The sequence below is a fragment of the Oncorhynchus nerka genome, linkage group LG2, assembly GCF_034236695.1.
Source record: "Oncorhynchus nerka isolate Pitt River linkage group LG2, Oner_Uvic_2.0, whole genome shotgun sequence".
NCBI classification, from domain to species: Eukaryota; Metazoa; Chordata; class Actinopteri; order Salmoniformes; family Salmonidae; genus Oncorhynchus; species Oncorhynchus nerka.
Genome location: NC_088397.1, coordinates 32,914,793 through 32,934,205, shown reverse-complemented (window position 1 = coordinate 32,934,205; position 19,413 = coordinate 32,914,793). Strand labels below are relative to the sequence as shown.

The following is a 19,413-nucleotide window of genomic DNA, read 5'->3' as shown; positions in this document are numbered from 1 at the left end:
AGTAAGCCAAGGTAAGTTGCTAGCTAGCATTAAACTTATCTTACAAAAACAATCAATAAATCAATCATAATCACTAGTTAACTACACATAGTTGATGATATTACTAGTTTATCTAGCGTGTCCTGCGTTGCATATAATCTGACTGAGCATACAAGCATACAAGCATACAGGTATCTGACTGAGCGGTGGTAGGCAGCAGCAGGCTCGTAAGCATTCATTCAAGCAGCACTTCCGTGCGTTTTGCCAGCAGCTCTTCGTTGTGCGTCAAGCATTGCGCTGTTTATGACTTCAAGCCTATCAACTCCCGAGATGAGGCCTGTGTAACCGATGTGAAATGGCTAGTTAGTTAGCGGGGTGCGCGCTAATCGCGTTTCAAACGTCACTCGCTCTGAGACTTGGAGTGGTTGTTCCCCTTGCTCTGCATGGGTAACGCTGCTTCGAGGGTGGCTGTTGTTGTTGTGTTCCTGGTTCGAGCCCAGGGAGGAGCGAGGAGAGTGACGGAAGCTATACTGTTACACTGGCAATACTAAAATGAATATAAGAACATCCAATAGTTAAAGGTTAATGAAATACAAATGGTATAGAGAGAAATAGTCCTATAATTCCTATAATAACTACAACCTAAAACGTCTTACCTGGGAAAATTGAAGACTCATGTTAATTAAAAGGAACCACCAGCTTTCATATGTTCTCATGTTCTGAGCAAGGAACTTAAACATTAGCTTTCTTACATGGCACATATTGCACTTTTACTTTCTTCTCCAACACTTTGTTTTTGCATTATTTAAACCAAATTGAACATGTTAACATGTCATTATTTATTTGAGGCTAAATTGATTTTATTGATATATTATATTTAGTTAAAATAAGTATTCATTCAGTATTGTTGTAATTATCACGATTACAAATAAATGTAAAAAAAATCGTCTGATTATTCGGTATCAGTGTTTTTTGGTCCTCCAATAATCGGCATCGGTATCGGCGTTGAAAAAAATCATAAACGGTCGATCTCTAATTCAGACCTTGGGCCTTGAGCTTAATGATGAGCTTGGGGGGTACTATGGTGTTGAATGCTTAGCTATCGTCAATGAACAGCATTCTTACATAGGTATTCCTTTTGTCCAGATGAGATAGGGCAGTGTGATGGCGATTGAATCATCTGTGGACCTATTGGGGAGGTAAGCAAATTGGAGTGGATCTAGGGTGACAGGTAAGGTGGAGGTGATAGGATTCTTGACTAGTTTCTCAAAGCACTTCATGATGACAGAAGTGAGTGCTACGGGTCATTTAGTATCTTCATTTAGTTCTGTTACCTTTGCATTCTTGGGAACAGGGACAATGGTGGCCATCTTGAAGCATGTGGGGACAGCAGACTGGGATAAGGAGAGATTGAATATATCCATAAACACGCCAGCCAGCTGGTATGCGCTTGCTCTGAGGATGCGTTTAGGGATGCCGTTTGGGCCAGCAGCCTTAAGAGGGTTAACACGTTTAAATGCCTCGGAACATGCGCAGACTTGGGAGACTTAATGGGTCAGAATACAAAGTTAGGAAGTAAGCATTTTCCACAATATGAAGACTCTATATACACAATATTTTAATCTGCCATGCCTTTATGGGCAACTAAATATGTAGTGAATGTCTGAGGATGGTGTTTCTTGAACTTCCTCAAAAAGTGTTATTTTAGCATCCATTGCCACTGGAGGGCAGCATGGATCTTTATAACAAACGAACACAGACTGACCCAGAAATGGATTGTGTGTGTGTGAACAAGGAAAAACAAGTGTGTTTACTTTCTTTCGCTCTTCTCTGTTTTGCAAGGATTGGAAGAGGACAAGTAGTGCTTACCCAATAAGCATTTGCCATCATTTTTCTTTCCATATTTTTTTTTTTTTTTTGTTATGGTCCGGACTGGCCTTGATTTCAAAATCCACTGACATAGATTTTTGTTCCAGTCCAAACCAAATCTGAACCAATCCTATACATCCAATGACGTCCGGTTCGAACTGTAGAGTTGAAGTTGGAAGTTTACATACGCCTTAGCCAAAATTTTAATCAGAGTAAAAATTGCCTGTATTAGGTCAATTAGGATCACCACTTTATTTTAAGAATGTGAAATGTCAAAATAATAGTAGCGAGGAAGATTTAATTCAGCTTTCCCAGTGGGTCAGAAGTTAACATACACTCAATTAGTATTTGGTAGCATTGCCTTTAAATTGTTTAACTTGGGTCAAACGTTTCAGGTAGCCTTCCACAAGCTTCTCACAATAAGTTGGGTGAATTGTGGCCCATTCCTCCTGATAGAGCTGGTGTAACTGAGTCAGGTTTGTAAGCCTCCTTGCTCGCACACGTTTTTTCAGTTCTGCCCACAAATTTTCTATGGGATTGAGGTCAGGGCTTTGTGATGGCCACTCCAATACCTTGACTTTGTTGTCCTTAAGCCATTTTGCCACAACTTTGGAAGTATGCTTGGGGTTATTGTCCATTTGGAAGACCCATTTGCGACCAAGCTTTAACTTCCTGACTGATGTCTTGAGATTTTGCTTCAATATAGCCACATAAATTTCCATCCTCATGATGCCATCTATTTTGTGAAGTGCACCAGTCCCTCTTGCAGCAAAGCAGCCCCACAACATGATGCTGCCATCCCCGTGCTTCATGGTTGGGATGGTGTTCTTCGGCTTGTAAGCGTCCCCCTTTTTCCTCCAAACATAACGATGGTTATTATGGCCAAACAGTTCTAATTTTGTGTCATCAGACCAGAGGACATTTCTCCCAAAAGTACAATCTTTGTCCCCATTGCAGTTGCAAACTGTAGTCTGGCTTTTTTATGGCGGTTTTGTAGCAGTGGCTTCTTCCTTGCTGAGCGGCCTTTCAGGTTATGTCGATGTAGGAGAGTAAAAAGGTTATTCCATCAAACCTCAAATTATTAGAATAGTACACAACACAGAACAATCAAGAGGTCAGTGGACCAAACCCGCGAAGAGGAATATTCCAAGTTCAGATAGAAGTGGGTCGTCAGATCGCTATGATTGCCAGGAACTTTACTTTTAGTGTCTATTTTTAATTGCTGTGCTACTGGCGCTGCCTGTTGACGTTAGGTAGGCAACTACAGTAGCTGAATGATGTTAACCTCTTCAGGTTTTGTTTAAATGTATTTTATTTCATCTGGGTGCTTGCGTCACCTACTAACACCCTGGTACTACCCATAGCTCCCATTCTCCTCAGTCCGAGAAAACACTGAGAGAAAGGCATGTGTTACAGATGACTCCTTTTGTAGAAGTCCATAATGTGAAATAAATAAAACATCCCGAGATTAATGCTGTAGATATGTGAGACGAGTTTTATTGTAGTTATTAATATAGTTTACAGAGTGCTAAAAAAGTGTTGCTGTTGCTAGCTAGCATGCCTTTCTGTGAACCAGACGGTAAGCTAAGCTGCTGACTGGTGCTGGCGTTGCATTATGGGAGATGTAGTTTTGGCCCTCTAAGGTCTGAATGGGATAGAGGTGATTTCACGTTGTAACTTGTTTGTGTTGCAGTGATTTTGTACATGAGTTGTTGTATTTTGGTCCTGTCAACACTGAAAGCACCTAGCAATATGTTGGGGATGTGAGACAGGATATGAGTTTTACCTTTCTTCATGCTCCTGTATAGAACAACTTGTCAGATGGTGCATTGGAGACTGATGTGTTTCTGTCCTGTCTTTTCACAATACTATTGTAGGTATGGTTCTATTGTCTAGTAATTAAGATTATACATTCTTTGTATTAAGGACTGGTTATTATTTTATACTATACATTAATGGCTTTATGTATGAATGTGATTGTGTGAGTCTGAGAAAACTCTGAGAGAGAACGAACAACTTGTCAGATGGTGCATTGGAGACTGATGTGTTCCTGTCCTGTCTTTTCACAATACATTTGCAGATCGACATAAAAGACAAAAAGAGCCGTGGTGTCGCTCTTCATTTCTTGGTTCTCCTGTGGTAAAGACCGCTACATCGATATAGGACTCGTTTTACTGTGGATCTAGATGTGTTTGTACCCGTTTCCTCCAGCATCTCACAAGGTCATTTGCTGTTGTTCTGGGATTGATTTGCACTTTTCGAACCAAAGTACGTTCATCTTTAGGAGACAGAACGCATCTCCTTCCTGAGCTGTATGACGGCTGCGTGGTCCCATGGTGTTTATACTTGCATACTATTGTTTGTACAGATGAACATGGTACCTTCAGGTGTTTGGAAATTGCTCCCAAGGATGAACCAGACTTGTGTTCTACAATTTTTTGTTCAGAGGTCTTGGCTGATTTCTTTAGATGTTCCCATGATGTCAAGCAAAGAGCCACTGAGTTTGAAGGTAGGTCTTGAAATACATCCACAGGTACACCTCCAATGGACTCAAATTATGTCAATTAGCCTATCAGAAACTACTAAAGTCATGACATCATTTTCTGGAATTTCCCAAGCTGTTTAAAGGTACAGTCATCTTAGTGTATGTAAACTTCTGACCCACTGGAATTGTGATACAGTGAATTACGAAATAAAATAGTGAAAATAAACTGTCAGTAAACAATTGTTGTAAAAATTACTTTTGTCATGCATAAAGTAGATGTCCTAACCGACTTGTCAAAACTATAGTTTGTTAACAAGAAATGTGTGGAGTGGTTGAAAAATGAGTTTTAATGACTCCAACCTATATGTATGTAAACTTCCGACTTCAACTGTATTTGGCCCAAACATACTGCAGATGTTCAGATTTGGTCCGAACTGACCTTGATTTAGCTTAAACATAGACGTCTATAATTGGTTCAGAACCAATCATAAACATCCATGGCTGTGTCTGCACTTGACACTTACATTCAACTTCTTCTATTACAGTACAAAGATTGCATCGAAAAGACAGGTCTAGATGCACGAAAGTCGCAATGTGGTCGGATTTTGTTCAGATTTGGCTGGCCACTTCAGGAGGTGGTCAGTGACACATTGTGTGCTGATTTCACATACAGTGGGCTGCATCATCAGCACTCTGCCCACAAGTCTCCAGAAAATATGTGTTTTGGGAGCGAAAGGCATCTTTTTTCCCTTAAACATTGGAGGAAATACGTTCCTAGTGTTTGAGGAATGTGTTTGCTGGCTTCATAGATGCTAGCTGGCTAGCTTATTAGAAAAAAATGTTTGGCTAGAGTTATGCTAACCTGTTTGCAATCCCTTTCACTTTGCTAGCTAGCTTGCGGGCTAGTTAGAGGTTAACCGGCTATTTAGCTACGGTAGCTACTGCCATCAAGTTGTTGTTGTGATATTATCAGATTTAGCCTCTTCCACCATTTTAAGAATTCATACTGATATTTGAATATATCGCAGGGGAAAGGAATCTGGACACAATGTGGACACAGTAGACACATTCAAATGTAGGTGTAAATGCATGATGTGTTCGGAATTCCATAATCAGACCACCATGATCAGAATACATAAACTACATGAACTGTAATGTCGAGACACGGCCTATGTTTCACAGTACAGCACAGAAGATCACAGCAGAGTACAGTACATTATAGTACACATTACAGAAAAGAAAAGTAGAGTATAGTACAATACAGCACACTAGAGTACAGTAAAGTAAAGAAACGTAAAGTATAGCGTACTTAACTAAACTGTACGGTGCTCTACTCTACTGAATTAAACTATACTGTACTCTATTGTACTGTAATCTAATGTACTCTACTGAATTAAACTCTACTGTACTGTACAATACAGTACTGTACGCTACTGAAATGAACTATACTGTTCTCTGCTGTACTGTACTTTACTGTAATCCACTCTAATAAATTTAACTATACTGTAATGTACTGTACTCTACTGAATAAAACCCTACTGTCCTGTACGTACCATATTGTACTGTACCATACTCTTATGTGTTCTACTGTGCTTTACTGTACTAAACTGTGCCCTGCTGTACTGTGATGTTCAAAATTGTGAAACATGCAGTGTATTTGGAAAGTATTCAGACCCTTTCCATTTTCCATATTTTCTTACGTTACAGCCTTATTCTAAAATTGATTAAATATTTTTTCCCTCATCAATCTTCACACAATTACCCATAATGACAAAGCGAAAAAAAGGTTTTTAGACATTTTTGAAAATGTATTAAAAAGTAAAAGTATTCAGACCATTTGCTCTGAGACTCGAAATTGAGCTCAGGCGCATCCTGTTTCTATTGATAATCCTTGAGATGTTTCTACAACTTGATTGGAGTCCACCTGTGTTAAATTCAATTGATTGGACATGATTTGGAAAGGCACACACCTGTCTATATAAGGTCCCGCAGATGTCAGAGCGAAAACCAAGCCATGAGGTCGAAGGAATTGTCCTCAGAGACAGGATTGTGTCGAGGCACAAATATGGGGAAGGGTATCAAAAAATGTCTGTAGCATTGAAGGTCCCCATTAACACAGTGGCCTCCATCATTCTTAAATGGATGAAGTTTGAAACCACCAAGACTCTTACCGCCTGGTCAAACTGAGCAATCGGGGGAGAAGGGCCTTGGTCAGGGAAGTGACAAAGAACCCGATCACTCTGAGAGAACTCCAGAGTCCCTCTGTGGAGATGGGAGAACCTTCCAGACAAAAAACCATCTCTGCAACACTCCACCAATCAGGCCTTTATGGTAGAGTGGCCAAACGGAAGCCACTCTTCAGTAAAAGGCACATGACAGCCTGCTTGGAGTTTGCCAAAAGGCACCTAAAGGACTCTCATACCATGAAAAATAAGATTCTCTGGTCTGAGGAAACCAAGATTGAACTCTTTGGCCTGAATGCCAAGCGTCACATTTGGACGAAACCTGGCACCATCCCAAATACTTATGTAAATGTAATATTTCTGTTTTTCATTTTTAAAACATTTGCAAGAAATACTTAAAACCTGTTATTGCTTTATCATTATCAGGTACTGTGTGTAGATTAATGAGGGGGGAAAACAATTAAATCTATTTTAGAAAAAGGCTGTAACTTAACAAAACGTGGAAAAAGGTCAAGGGTTCTGAATACTTTCCGACTGCACTGTTGCCTAGACATTCTTTCAGATTTGGATCTGTTCCGGACCGACCACATTTCTATTTGTTTGGGGGCATAGCTTATTAGAATAATACCCAGCATGTTTTGCAAGTGTTTAATTTTAATGTCATTAACCTTACTGGTTATTATCCGTTGCCGAATCCAGTGTTAGAAAGGTGGGCCTCTTCAATAACAACGTTGAAACTAGCTTCTTGATAGGAACCATAGCTATGTAGGATTCATCCCACTTTATCTCAGGATAACACTCAAATCTGACCTCATGGCTTTCTGCCAACCCTCCTGTTCCATCACAAGGTGAACGCGTGTGTGGGGGCAGACATCTTAGAAAACTCCCTACAACTCGGAGCACCGATTAGTGTTTGCTCATCATTCCTGAAAACCTAATTCTCTCTGGGTATTAATACTGGCTTCTTTGGGTGTATTTTGATAATCACTGAATTCCCCAGTACAAACTCAGTACAGGTGCATACCAAGTATAAATCAAGAGGTGAGTGTCAAGGGAGCTTACACAGTATAGCACAAATCACAACCAATTGGTCTTTAACTTTTACTCCATACATTTCCTGTTAGACTATATCTAAGTATAGCCTGGTATGGATGAGTCATTAGGGGGGAATTTGGCATCAGTACAAAAATCGAATGTTTTTAAAACTGACATAGCATAGGAGATACCTTATCAGTGACCATAGAAGGCATGTCTGAAAAGGGGAGACGAGGACTGACATATACCATACTGACCCTTTATGCATGTGTGCATTCAGTGTCTATGACAGCACATCACAAACTCCCTCTCTTATAGTGGATGGGTCAGCTGTGAGGATCTCAGTTAGTTAGAAGATGTACAAGTAATAAAGGCTTATTATTGCATCAAATATCACCCATCCTCACATGCATTGGCTATGTTGAAAATAATATGTTGTGTTATTTCTCTGTCATTTCTGTGTCACGATTTGGCCAAACTGCTGTAATCCTTGCTTCGTCATGCCAGCAAAGCTAGGGAAATTTAATTGACTTTAAAGACAACAGAACTGGAGCCGCCTATGCAGTGCTCCCTCTAGCACTAAAGCTAATGGGTACAAAACCAACTCTGTATGCTCAGATCTTTGAGACTTTGATTCCCCTCCAGCTCTCCCTCAGAAGTCTGACTGACAACTTTATGAGCGAGGATTAGCCCAGTTTAGGCAACTGGCAGTATTGTTCTCCTTCATCCCTCAGCCAAAGCGTCAAGAGGCTACCGCTAGCTTTGTTGTTGGCTAATACAGTGCAGCATGTTCGGACTGACTGCATACTGTTCAGTTACTCACTTTTCAGTTACCCAGTTACCCACTCTTCTCACGTGACTCAAGTTGTATTTCATGGGGCGACTCTTGTTAACCAACCAGTATTAAAATATTTCAAAGGATTTATTTTCTTCAGTGAAACACCACAGTGTAACTGAGGATTTTTCTGCATATCTATGGATACCTCTTCAGCTGTCTGTATCCTTCGGACTGATGATTCTTATTTTTTTACCTTTTCCCACCTGAGTTTCAAATATCTCTAATGGTTGCCCCAGTATGAGTTTTTTTTAATGCGTGTTATGTCAGAACGCACTCAGTGTTCCAAAATGTGATTGTTACGCAACAAGACAGTTAACCCATGCTGCCCTCAAACAAAGGCACGCTGCCTGCTAGTTATCTAAAGGCTATGTTTCAAATGGTCAATTTCAAATGATTTTCTAACAACAGTTTGAATTGAGGTGTGTTCCCCCTCCTCAACTTGTTAGGGATTGGACCATTTAAAAAAAATGTTTTGCCTAAAATGACACCCAAACTGCCTGTAGCTCAGGACCATGTGCTCTAAACAAGGAACTAGGCATAAAACCTTTTCTATAAAATGTGTTTTGCTGTTTCACATTTTCCCTATATATACTGAAGAAAAATATAAACACAACATGCAGCAATTTCATTGATTTTACAGTACAACTGAGTTACAGTCTGTTCACAACGTTGACATCAGCAAACCGCTCGCTCAATGGTGCATTACTGTGGTTGTGAGGCCGTTTGGACCTATTGCCAAATTCTCTAAAACGAAGTAGAGAAATTAACATTCAATTATCTGGAAACAGCTCTGGTGGACATTCCTGCAGTCAGTATGCCAACTGCACGCTCCGTCAAAACTTGACTTGGCATTGTGTTGTGTGACAGAACTGCAAATTATAGTCTTCTATTGTCCCCAGCACAAGGTGTGCCTGTGTAATGAACATTATTTTTAATCAGCTACTTGATATGCCACACCTGTCAGGGGGATGGATTATATTGGATAAATGCTCACTAAAAGGGATGTTGTCACTGGTGTAGAGAGGAGTAGGCAGGAGGCAGTCACAGGTTTAGAACTACTACATTTATTTAAGCACAATAGAACATATATTCGTTGCCAGACCACTGGCTCCAGGTCATCTATAAGTCTATGCTAGGTAAAGCTCCGCCTTATCTCAGCTCACTGGTCAATAAAGCAACACCCACCCGTAGCACGCTCTCCAGCAGGTATAACTCACTGGTCATCCCCAAAGCCAACACCTCCTTTGGCCGCCTTTCCTTCCAGTTCTCTGCTGCCAATGACTGAAACGAATTGCAAAAATCGCTGAAGCTGGAGACTTATATTTCCCTCACTAACTTTAAACATCAGCTATCTGAGCAGCTAACCGATCGCTGCATCTGTAAATAGCCCACCCAATATACCTACCTCATCCCCATACTGTTTTTATGTACTTTTCTGCTCTTTTGCACACCCAAATTTCTACTTGCACATCACCATCTGCTCAAATTGTAATTACTTCACTTCACAGCCTATTTATTGCCTTACCTCCTCACGCCATTTGCACACATTGTATATAGACTTTATTTTTGTTTCTTTGGTGTTATTGACTGTATGCTTGTTTATTCCATGTGTAACTCTGTGTTGTTGTTTTGTGTCGCACTGCTTTTTTCTCTTGGCCAGGCCGCAGTTGTAAATGAGAACTTGTTCTCAACTAGCTTACCTGGTTATATAAAGGAAAAAAATATATACAGTGGAGCAAAAAGGATTTAGTCAGCCACCAATTGTGCAAGGTCTCCCACTTAAAAAGATGAGACAGGCCTGTAATTTTCATCATAGGTACACTTCAACTATGACAGACAAAATGAGAAAAAAATCCAGAAAATCACATTGTTGGATTTTTTATGAATTTATTTGCAAATTATGGTGGAAAATAAATTTTTGGTCACCTACAAACAAGCAAGATTTCTATCTCTCACAGACCTGTAACTTCTTCTTTAAGAGGCTCCTCTGTCCTCCACTCATTACCTGTATTAATGGCACCTGTTTGAACTTGTTATCAGTATAAAAGACACCTGTCCACAACCTCAAACAGTTACACTCCAAACTCCACTATGGCCAAGACCAAAGAGCTGTCAAAGGACACCAGAAACAAAATTGTAGACCTGCACCAGGCTGGGAAGACTGAATCTGCAATAGGTAAGCAGCTTGGTTTGAAAAAAATCAAATCAAATCAAATGTATTTATATAGCCCTTCGTACATCAGCTGATATCTCAAAGTGCTGTACAGAAACCCAACCTAAAACCTCAAACAGCAAGCAATGCAGGTGTAGAAGCACGGTGGCTAGGAAAAACTCCCTAGAAAGGCCAAAACCTAGGAAGAAACCTAGAGAGGAACCAGGCTATGTGGGGTGGCCAATCCTCTTCTGGCTGTGCCGGGTGGAGTTTATAACAGAACATGGCCAAGATGCCAAAAAAATCAACTGTGGGAGCAATTTTTAGGAAATGGAAGACATACAAGACCACTGATAATCTCCCTCGATCTGGGGCTCCACGCAAGATCTCACCCCGTTGGGTCAAAATGATCACAAGAACGGTGAGCAAAAATCCCAGAACCACACAGGGGGACCTAGTGAATGACCTGCAGAGAGCTGGGACCAAAGTAACAAAGCCTACCATCAGTAACACACTAAGCCGCCAGGGACTCAAATCCTGCAGTGCCAGACGTGTCCCCCTGCTTAAGCCAGTACATATCCAGGCCCATCTGAAGTTTGCTAGAGAGCTTTTGGATGACCCAGAAGAAGATTGGGAGAATGTCATATGGTCAGATGAAACCAAAATATAACTTTTTGGTACTAACTCAACTCGTCGTGTTTGGAGGACAAAGAATGCTGAGTTGCATCCAAAGAACACCATACCTACTGTGAAGCATGGGGGTGGAAACATCATGCTTTGGGGCTGTTTTTCTGCAAAGGGACCAGGATGACTGATCCGTGTAAAGGAAAGAATGAATGGGGCAATGTATTGTGAGATTTTGAGTGAAAACCTACTTCCATCAGCAAGGGCATTGAAGATGAAACGTGGCTGGGTCTTTCAGCATGACAATGATCCCAAACACACCGCCCGGGCAATGAAGGAGTGGCTTCGTAAGAAGCATTTCAAGGTCCTGGAGTGGCCTAGCCAGTCTCCAGATCTTAACCCCATAGAAAATCTTTGGAAGGAGTTGAAAGTCCGTGTTGCCCAGCAACAGCCCCAAAACATCACTGCTCTAGAGGAGATCTGCATGGAGGAATGGGCCAAAATACCAGCAACAGTGTGTGAAAACCTTGTGAAGACTTACAGAAAACGTTTGACCTCTGTCATTGCCAACAAAGGGTATATAACAAAGTATTGAGATAAACTTTTGTTATTGACCAAATACTTATTTTCCACCATAATTTGCAAATAAAATCATAAAAAATCCTACAATGTGATTTTCTGTTTTTTTCCCCCTAATTTTGTCTGTCATAGTTGAAGTGTACCTATGATGAAAATTACAGGCCTCTCTCATCTTTTTAAGTGGGAGAACTTGCACAATTGGTGGCTGACTAAATACTTTTTGCCCCACTGTATATATATATTCATAAACAAAAAGGCACAGGACAAACCCAAAGCGCAAAACATAAAGTACTCAAGAAATAGTAGGAGAGATTACTCTAAGGAAAACAAGTAACATTTACAAAGACCGACAAAGACAAATGGCAGAGGGAGTATATATACAGTGATAGATTGGGGATTGGAACCAGGTGTGTGTAATGATGACGAGACAAGTCCGGGGTTGATGATGAGTAAAGGGCATTTTCCAGCAGTAGGTTTGGCAGCAGCTAGAAGGCCTGACCCTGAGCTGGACAAGAGGGGGATCCAAAGCGAAGGCTGGTGTGACAGTGACAGTTGTCCCCCCCCCCCCTGACCTTGGGGACAACCCCAGAGACACGGTGCAGGCCAGTCGGTCGGTCGTGACGCCGCCTGTGGGTGTCCCGAATGAGAGAACGATCCAGGACGTCCTGCACAGGAACCCAGCACCGCTTTTCGGGCTCAGCTTCCGGCAGGGCAGGTGGAGGGACAAGTCCTTCGTAGAAAGCCAGACCCTGTCACCGGAGTGAAATACCGGGGCCACACTGAGGTGACGATTGGCCTGCGCCTTCTGCCGGAGGACGATACGCTGGAGACGGTGTTCCATACCTTCTCGGTACCAATCATTAGTAAAGTACTTAGCATTGTGCATCTGTTCGATCACAGTGGGTATGAGAAGCAGGGGATAACTGAATTTAACAGTAGCCTTATTCAGTGTCCGGTAATCAATACAGGGGCAGAGACCACCCTCCTCTTCTTCGTGAAAAAGAAGCTGGAGGCGGCTGGAGAGGTGGACGGACAGATTAATCTCTGGGCCAGCGCCCCCCCTGGACGTAGGCCTCCTTGGCTTAGATCTCTGCATGCGAGAGAAGGTAGATGTGCCCCCGCGGGAGGATAGAACCAGACAGTAGGTCGATGAGAAGGCGATGAGGGGGCAAGCACGTGGCACAAGTCTTCGAAAAATCCACCTGTAGGTGCCGGTACTCTTCCGGGATAGGGATATGGGTAGCCTGCTCCGGACTTTCCACGGAGGTGGCACAGATCGACACAGAGACACCTCCCCTGACAATCCTGCGACCAACCCAACAACCTCCTCTCTGTCCACGATATACTGGGGTTATGCAACTGTAGCCAGGGGAAACCTAGAACTATGTGGTGTGCCGGAGAGTCTAAGATGAGGAAAGGGATGTGTTCATGGTGGTTGTGAGTAACTGTGAGGGAAATGAGAATCGTGGCCTGGCGCACCAGTCCTGTTCCTAGGGGACGGTTGGCTAGGGCAAGGACTGGGATAGGGGGTTGTAAAGGGGCTAGAGGAATGCATAATGATAAGGCCACTGACCGGTCTAGGAAATTGGCTGCAGCATCTGAGTCCACTGGGGCAGGACTCAGTGGGGGGCCAGGATAGTCAGGGAAGGTGACAGGGAGGAGGACAGACTGGGTGGACAGAGAGGAGCAAGGAACTTCCACGCCTACCTGGGAAGGTGCAGGAGCGCTCCTCGGCCTGTTGCTTCCTGGTTCTCCTTCTGGGACAGGTGTTCCTGGGATTGTCCGACTCCCCGCAGTAGGAGCAGAGACCCTGTTGACGGCGGCATTGACATTCCTCTGGGTGAGATGCGTCGTGCCCACCTCCATGGGCTCAGTCTCCCTGGAGTTTCCTGGAGAGTGAACAGCTGCAGCTAGTTAAAGTCAGTCTGGCATTATCCTGCAGATAGGAGAGAGGAGGAGAAAAAGAGGAGGAGAAAGAGAGAGAGAGATGTGGGTGGGGGGGGGCTATCATGAACAGAAAATGTGGCCTACATTCACCAGATGACCAATAAAAACAGTAACTGAGTTGTTTAGCTCCTAATCGCCCCCAAGTGGTTCTCAGGCTATCACTATCAAAGGTGGGAGAGTGAGTAAGCTGACACTGTGTGTCTTTGGGGAGTTATGGGAGTTAGTGGCCAACCAGTGGGAGTGTGTAGAACAAACAGCAGATTTTTCCTGCATTATTACCTCACACCTCCACTCTTCCTTTAGGGTCTGATCACAACTCTCTGCAGTGTCACACACACACACACACACACACACACACACACACACACACACACACACACACACACACACACACAAATATGTTGTTGGTAATAGAACAGTGACTGTGTGTGTATATGTTTTCAAAGATGCATGAGATGCAGAGAGAACTGGCACTCAACACATCCACAATGAGGTGATTACTAATAATACAGTACATCACAGATGTCCAGTAATAGCAACATCCTTTTCATTTCATGTCACTGATCTGTCTGTTCATCTATCACTGATGAACTCTGCCTATTTATACAGATGGACTAGAGATGCTTTTTCCACGTTTGATGGGGAGACCATAATTGGGTAGGTTTAATCTGACCTGTTCAAAATTCAACATAGTACCTGTTTGTGTGTCAGATAATACCTATCCTAACTGCCATTGGTAATAGAAAAGGTTTACTAGGAACAACTTTTTCTTGTATTGTCTTTTTTAAATTATTGAATTGAATGGTATCAGTCAATATGGGAAGATAGAAACCAGTATTCTGCACCAGGATCAGGGAACTCCTGTTGTATACTGGACACCTCACAGGAAGGTTTGACCACTCTGACATTTTTGCAAGACACAACTTTTACTTGTATTGTCGTTTTTATTATTGAATTGAATGGTATCAGTAAATATGGGGAGGGAGACACCTTGGGGTATAGGAACTCCTGCTGATTACGGGACACCACACAGGAAGGTATGACCACTCTGACATGTTTGCCAAGGCAGCCCCATTACCAACAGACAAAATGCAGATGGGCACAGTATTTGTATCGGCTGGGAATGAAAGATGAAAGGTGTACATTGTTATATTATCAGAACACTGCTTCTATGGTATCATGTGAAGGGTTGTTTATTCTATATTGTTTACAAGATAAACAATGTGCTTAATATTAGGAAAGTTGAGAAATAAATATAGTTGGCCTAACCTATAGAAAGCTGATGGGATCCTCTGAGGCCATCACTCTGTTTTCTTGAGCAATTGCATAGACTATATAAATGTTGCGCAACATGAGCTCATGGGCTCTCATTAAGTGTTTGATTAGATTTTTGAAAACATTTGCATTTATGTCCTTGTAATTAGAAGGACAATAGAGAGCTGAGTGCCCGGCAGTTAGCAAGTTTGGTAGGCTATCAGAGCTTGGAGAAGCCTAATTACAGTGACTAAACAGTCACGTGGAATTTGACTGACTTCGTGAATTATGACCGCCGGTGTGCCGGTAATACGGTCTAAGCAACAGCCCTAATTAGGACCTATGCCGTATTCCTGTGTGAGGTAAGGTCGTACTCTACGGATGTTGTAGAGCATGAACCTGAAGGAGTGACTTACTACTTTGATGTTTACAGAGAACAACAGGGTGTTGTCCAGGGTCTCGACAAACTTCTTTTCACTCTGGGAGGGTGACACCGTGGAGTTGTCAACCGCAATGGAGAGGTCTTTGAGCGGGCAGGCCTCCCATGGGAGGAAGAACAGTTCTGTCTTGTCGAGGGTAAGCTTGAGGTAGTGGACATACATCCAAGTTGAGATAACTGCCAGGCACACAGAGATAAGTGTCACCACCTGGGTGTCAGAAGGGGGGAAGGAGAAAAGTAGTTGAGTGTCATCCACATAGCAAATATAGGAGCGACCATGTGAAGATATGACAGAGCCAAGTGACTTGGTATGTAGAGAAAAGAGGAGAGGGCCTAGAACCGAGCCCTGGGGGACACCAATATTGAGAGTACGTAGTGCAGACACAGATCCTCTCCATGTCACCTGGTAGGAGCGGCCTGCCAGGTAGGATGCAATCCAAAAGTGTGCTGCCCCTGAGACACCCAGCCCTGAGAGGGTGAAGAGGAGGATCTGATGGTTCAAGGTGTTAAAGGCAGCAGATAGATCTAGTAAGATGAGAACAGAGGAGAAAGAGTCAGCTTGTGCAGTTCGGACAGCCTCCATGACACAGAGAAGAGCAGTCTCGGTTCAGTGACCTGTCTTGAAGCCTGACTGTTTAGGGTCAAGAAGATCGTTCTCAGAGAGTTAACGAGAAAGTTTATCAGAGACAGCACGCTCAAGTGTTTTGGAAAGAAAATAAACAAGGGATACAGGTCTATAGTCTTTGACGTTTGATGAGTCGAGTGTTGGTTTCTTGAGGAGGGAAGCAACTCAGGCCATTTTGAAGTCAGACGGGATGCAGCCAGTGGTCAGGGATGAGTTGATGAGGAAATTGAGGAATGGGAGAAGGTCTCCAGAGATGGTCTAGAGAAGCGAGAAGGGGGTCGAGCGGGCAGGTTGTCGGGCGACCAGACCTCACTAATCGCAGGATGTCATCTGGAGAGATGGGAGAAAGAGGTCAAGGCGTTGGGTAGTTCTGTGTGAATGAGACCAGAGGACTCATTGGGCTCAGTGAATGAGTAGCAGATGTTGTCAACCATTTTTTCAAAGTGGTTGACAAAGTCATCCGCAGAGAGGGAGGAAGGAGGGGGTGGAGAATTAAGGAGGGAGGAGAAGGTGGAAAATGATTTCCTATGGTTAGAGGCAGAAGCTTGTAAAGTGGTAGATAGTGGCTTTAGCAGTGGATATAGAGGAAGAGATTGTAGAGAGGGGGGAGTGACGAGATGATAGATGCTCCAGAAGTTCAGTTTTCCTCCATTTTCACTCGGCTGCCTGCAGCCCTGCGCTGTTATCTCACAATGTTATCTCGTCACTCAGCCACGGAGCAGGAGGGGAGGGCTGACCCGGCCGGGAGGGAAGGAGACAGTGCGAAGCATAGGATGCGGAAAAGGAGGAGAGTAGGAGAGGCAGAATCAAGAGAAAGATTTAGCAGAAGTAAGAGTTGGTAGGATAGAAGAGGAGAAGTAGTGGGAGAGAGAGAGCGAAGATTGCTAGGGAACATGACCATCTGGGTAGGGGCTGAGTGGTTAGGGTTGGAGGAAAGGGAAACAGAAAAGGAAACAATGTAGTGATCAGAGACCTGGAGTTGGGTTGCAGTGAAATTAATAGGTGAGCAGCCACTAGTAAAGATGAGGTCAATCGTATTGCCTGCCTTGTGAGTTGGAGGGGATTGGGAAAGGGTGAGGTCAAAAGAGGCAAGGATTGGAGAGAGAGAGAGAGAAATCGAAGGCAGAATTTGGGAGGTTGAAGTCGCCAAGTACAAAGAGCCATCGTCAGTAAATTAACTTATTAAGGTGTCATCCTCATTGAGGCATTCTCCAAGGGCACCTGGTGGGCGATAGATGACAATAATGTTAAGCTTGAGTAGACAAGTGACAGTGACAGCATATAATTCAAATGAGGAGATGGACGGGTAAGAGAGGGAGAAACTAGAACATCTCCACTTAGGAGAAATGAGTAGACCTGTGCCCCCACCGTGGCGACCAGATGCTCTCGGACTATGAGAGGAAATGTAGTCAGATGAAAAAGAGCAGCTGGAGTTAGCTGGGGTGATTCGTGTCTCCGTCAGGGCCAAGAAATCAAGGGACTGAAGGGCAGCATAGGCTGAGATGAACTAATCTGTCTGCTATTTTCATAGCAGATCTATCCCCAAACAAAAAAACTAAAAGGTTACTAGGTCAGTAGTAAGTCTTTAGCTAGCTAAACACGGAACAATTAAGGTGGAACAACATTGCTGTGGACAGATTCTGAGGAGAAACAGAGAAATTATCTAAGAGAAACTGAAGATGGACCACAGGAAAATTGAGGTGGCGCACGCCCACAGGACTGGAAAACCCATCGCCGGCCCAGGTGACAGGCCCAGGCCAATAGTGGTCAAGTTCCTGACATTAAAAGACATGGTAGCTGTTCTGGAAAGTGCCAAGAATTTGAGATGAATTTACTGTACAGCTTCCTCAATGAGGACTATCCTGAAGCTGTGCGCCAGAAGAGGAAAGAAGTCATCCAAGCCATGAAAGCTGCCAGAGCATGTGGCGACATTGTTTACATCAGCTATGACAGGCTCATTGTCCACCGTCCGTCCCAAAAGCCTGGTGGGATGAGAGAGCTAAGCCTATGGGGTTCCTAGCTTCAACCGCAGCACATAGACACACACTTAAACACACCAACAGATTAATGGACTTTTTTTCCCCTCTTGCTTTTTGTTCTTTCCCATTTGATGTCTATCTCTGATAAGCTAACCAGGAAAGGGATGAAAATAGCCCATATTAATATGTAGTCTTAGAAATAAGCTTAATGGATTCAATAACTAGCTAACATCAGATATCATTCATACAGTAGCCATTTCTGAGACTCACTTAGGGCGATTCCTTTGATGATACAGCAGTAGCAATACAAGGATATAACATCTATAGAAGAGACAGGTGCTTATGGGGGAGGTGTTGCCGTATATAAGAGCCATAACCCTAGATCTCATGTCAAGTGTTATTGGAGTGTTGTGGTTGCAGGTACACCTGCCTCACCTAAAGCCTATTATTTTGCTAGCAGTCAGTATATAAATAACGTGTGTGAAATTCCTGATAGTGTATGTGATGTAAATAAAGAAGTCTACTTTCTTGGTGACCAGAATATTGACTTGCTTTCATCAAGCGGTCCGCTCAAGAGGAAGGTTCTCACTGTAACCAGTGCCTGTAATCTGGTTCAGGTTATTAATCAACCTACCAGGGTGTTTACAAACACTACAGGAACAAGATCATCCACATGTATCGATCACGTTTTTAGTAATACTGTAGAACTTTGTTCTATAGTTGTATCCGTACCCATTTGATGCAGTGATCACAGTATCGTGGTTATATACAGGAAAGCCAAAGTTCTGAAAGCTGGGCCTAAAATGACATATAAGAGATCATAAAAAAAAGATTTTGCTCTGACTCTTATCTGGATGTTGTTCAAGTATTTGCTGGTCTGATGTGATTAATAAGGAGCATCCAGATGCTGCACTTGACGAATTTATGAGTATGCTCCTTCCAATTATTGATTAACATGCACCTGTTAAGAAACGGATTATTAGAACTCTTAAGGCTCCATGGATTGATGAGGAATTTAAAAACTGTATGGATGAAAGAGATGGGAAAAAAGGAGGGCAATTAACTCTGGCTGCACATCTGACTGGCTGACTTACTGCAAACATAAATTATGTGACTAAACGCAACAAAAAGAAGAAGTAACTGTAATTTGAAGCCTAGATCAATATTTTAACTTGGGAGTACTTTGAATGAAATTATGGGCAGAAATACAAATTCAACTCCATCTTTCTTCAAATCAGATGGCTTATTCATCACAAAACAATTTGATGTTACCAATTATTTTAATGATTACTTCATTGGCAAAGTGAGTAAAATTAACAAACGAGCAGTGCACCATTGTATTTATGCATAACAAAAAAGAATAAAAGAGAGAAAGAAAAGCATTGCAAATTTGAATTTTGCTGTGGGAGAGGTTATTGTGGGAGA

The 19,413-nt window shown here is 42.7% G+C and overlaps 1 protein-coding gene across 2 annotated transcripts in view; it reads right to left on the bottom strand.

Annotated features, from left to right (window-relative positions):
* n6amt1 (N-6 adenine-specific DNA methyltransferase 1) overlaps positions 1-19,413 on the bottom strand; it is a 41,468-nt gene that overhangs the window by 10,025 nt on the left and 12,030 nt on the right. For both annotated transcript variants that reach the window (XM_029668607.2, XM_029668597.2), the window contains exon 2: positions 13,452-13,680. In XM_029668607.2, coding sequence (XP_029524467.1) covers positions 13,452-13,610 — 159 coding nt within the window. In that variant the 5' untranslated portion in view covers positions 13,611-13,680. The remainder of the gene's footprint in view (positions 1-13,451; positions 13,681-19,413) is intronic.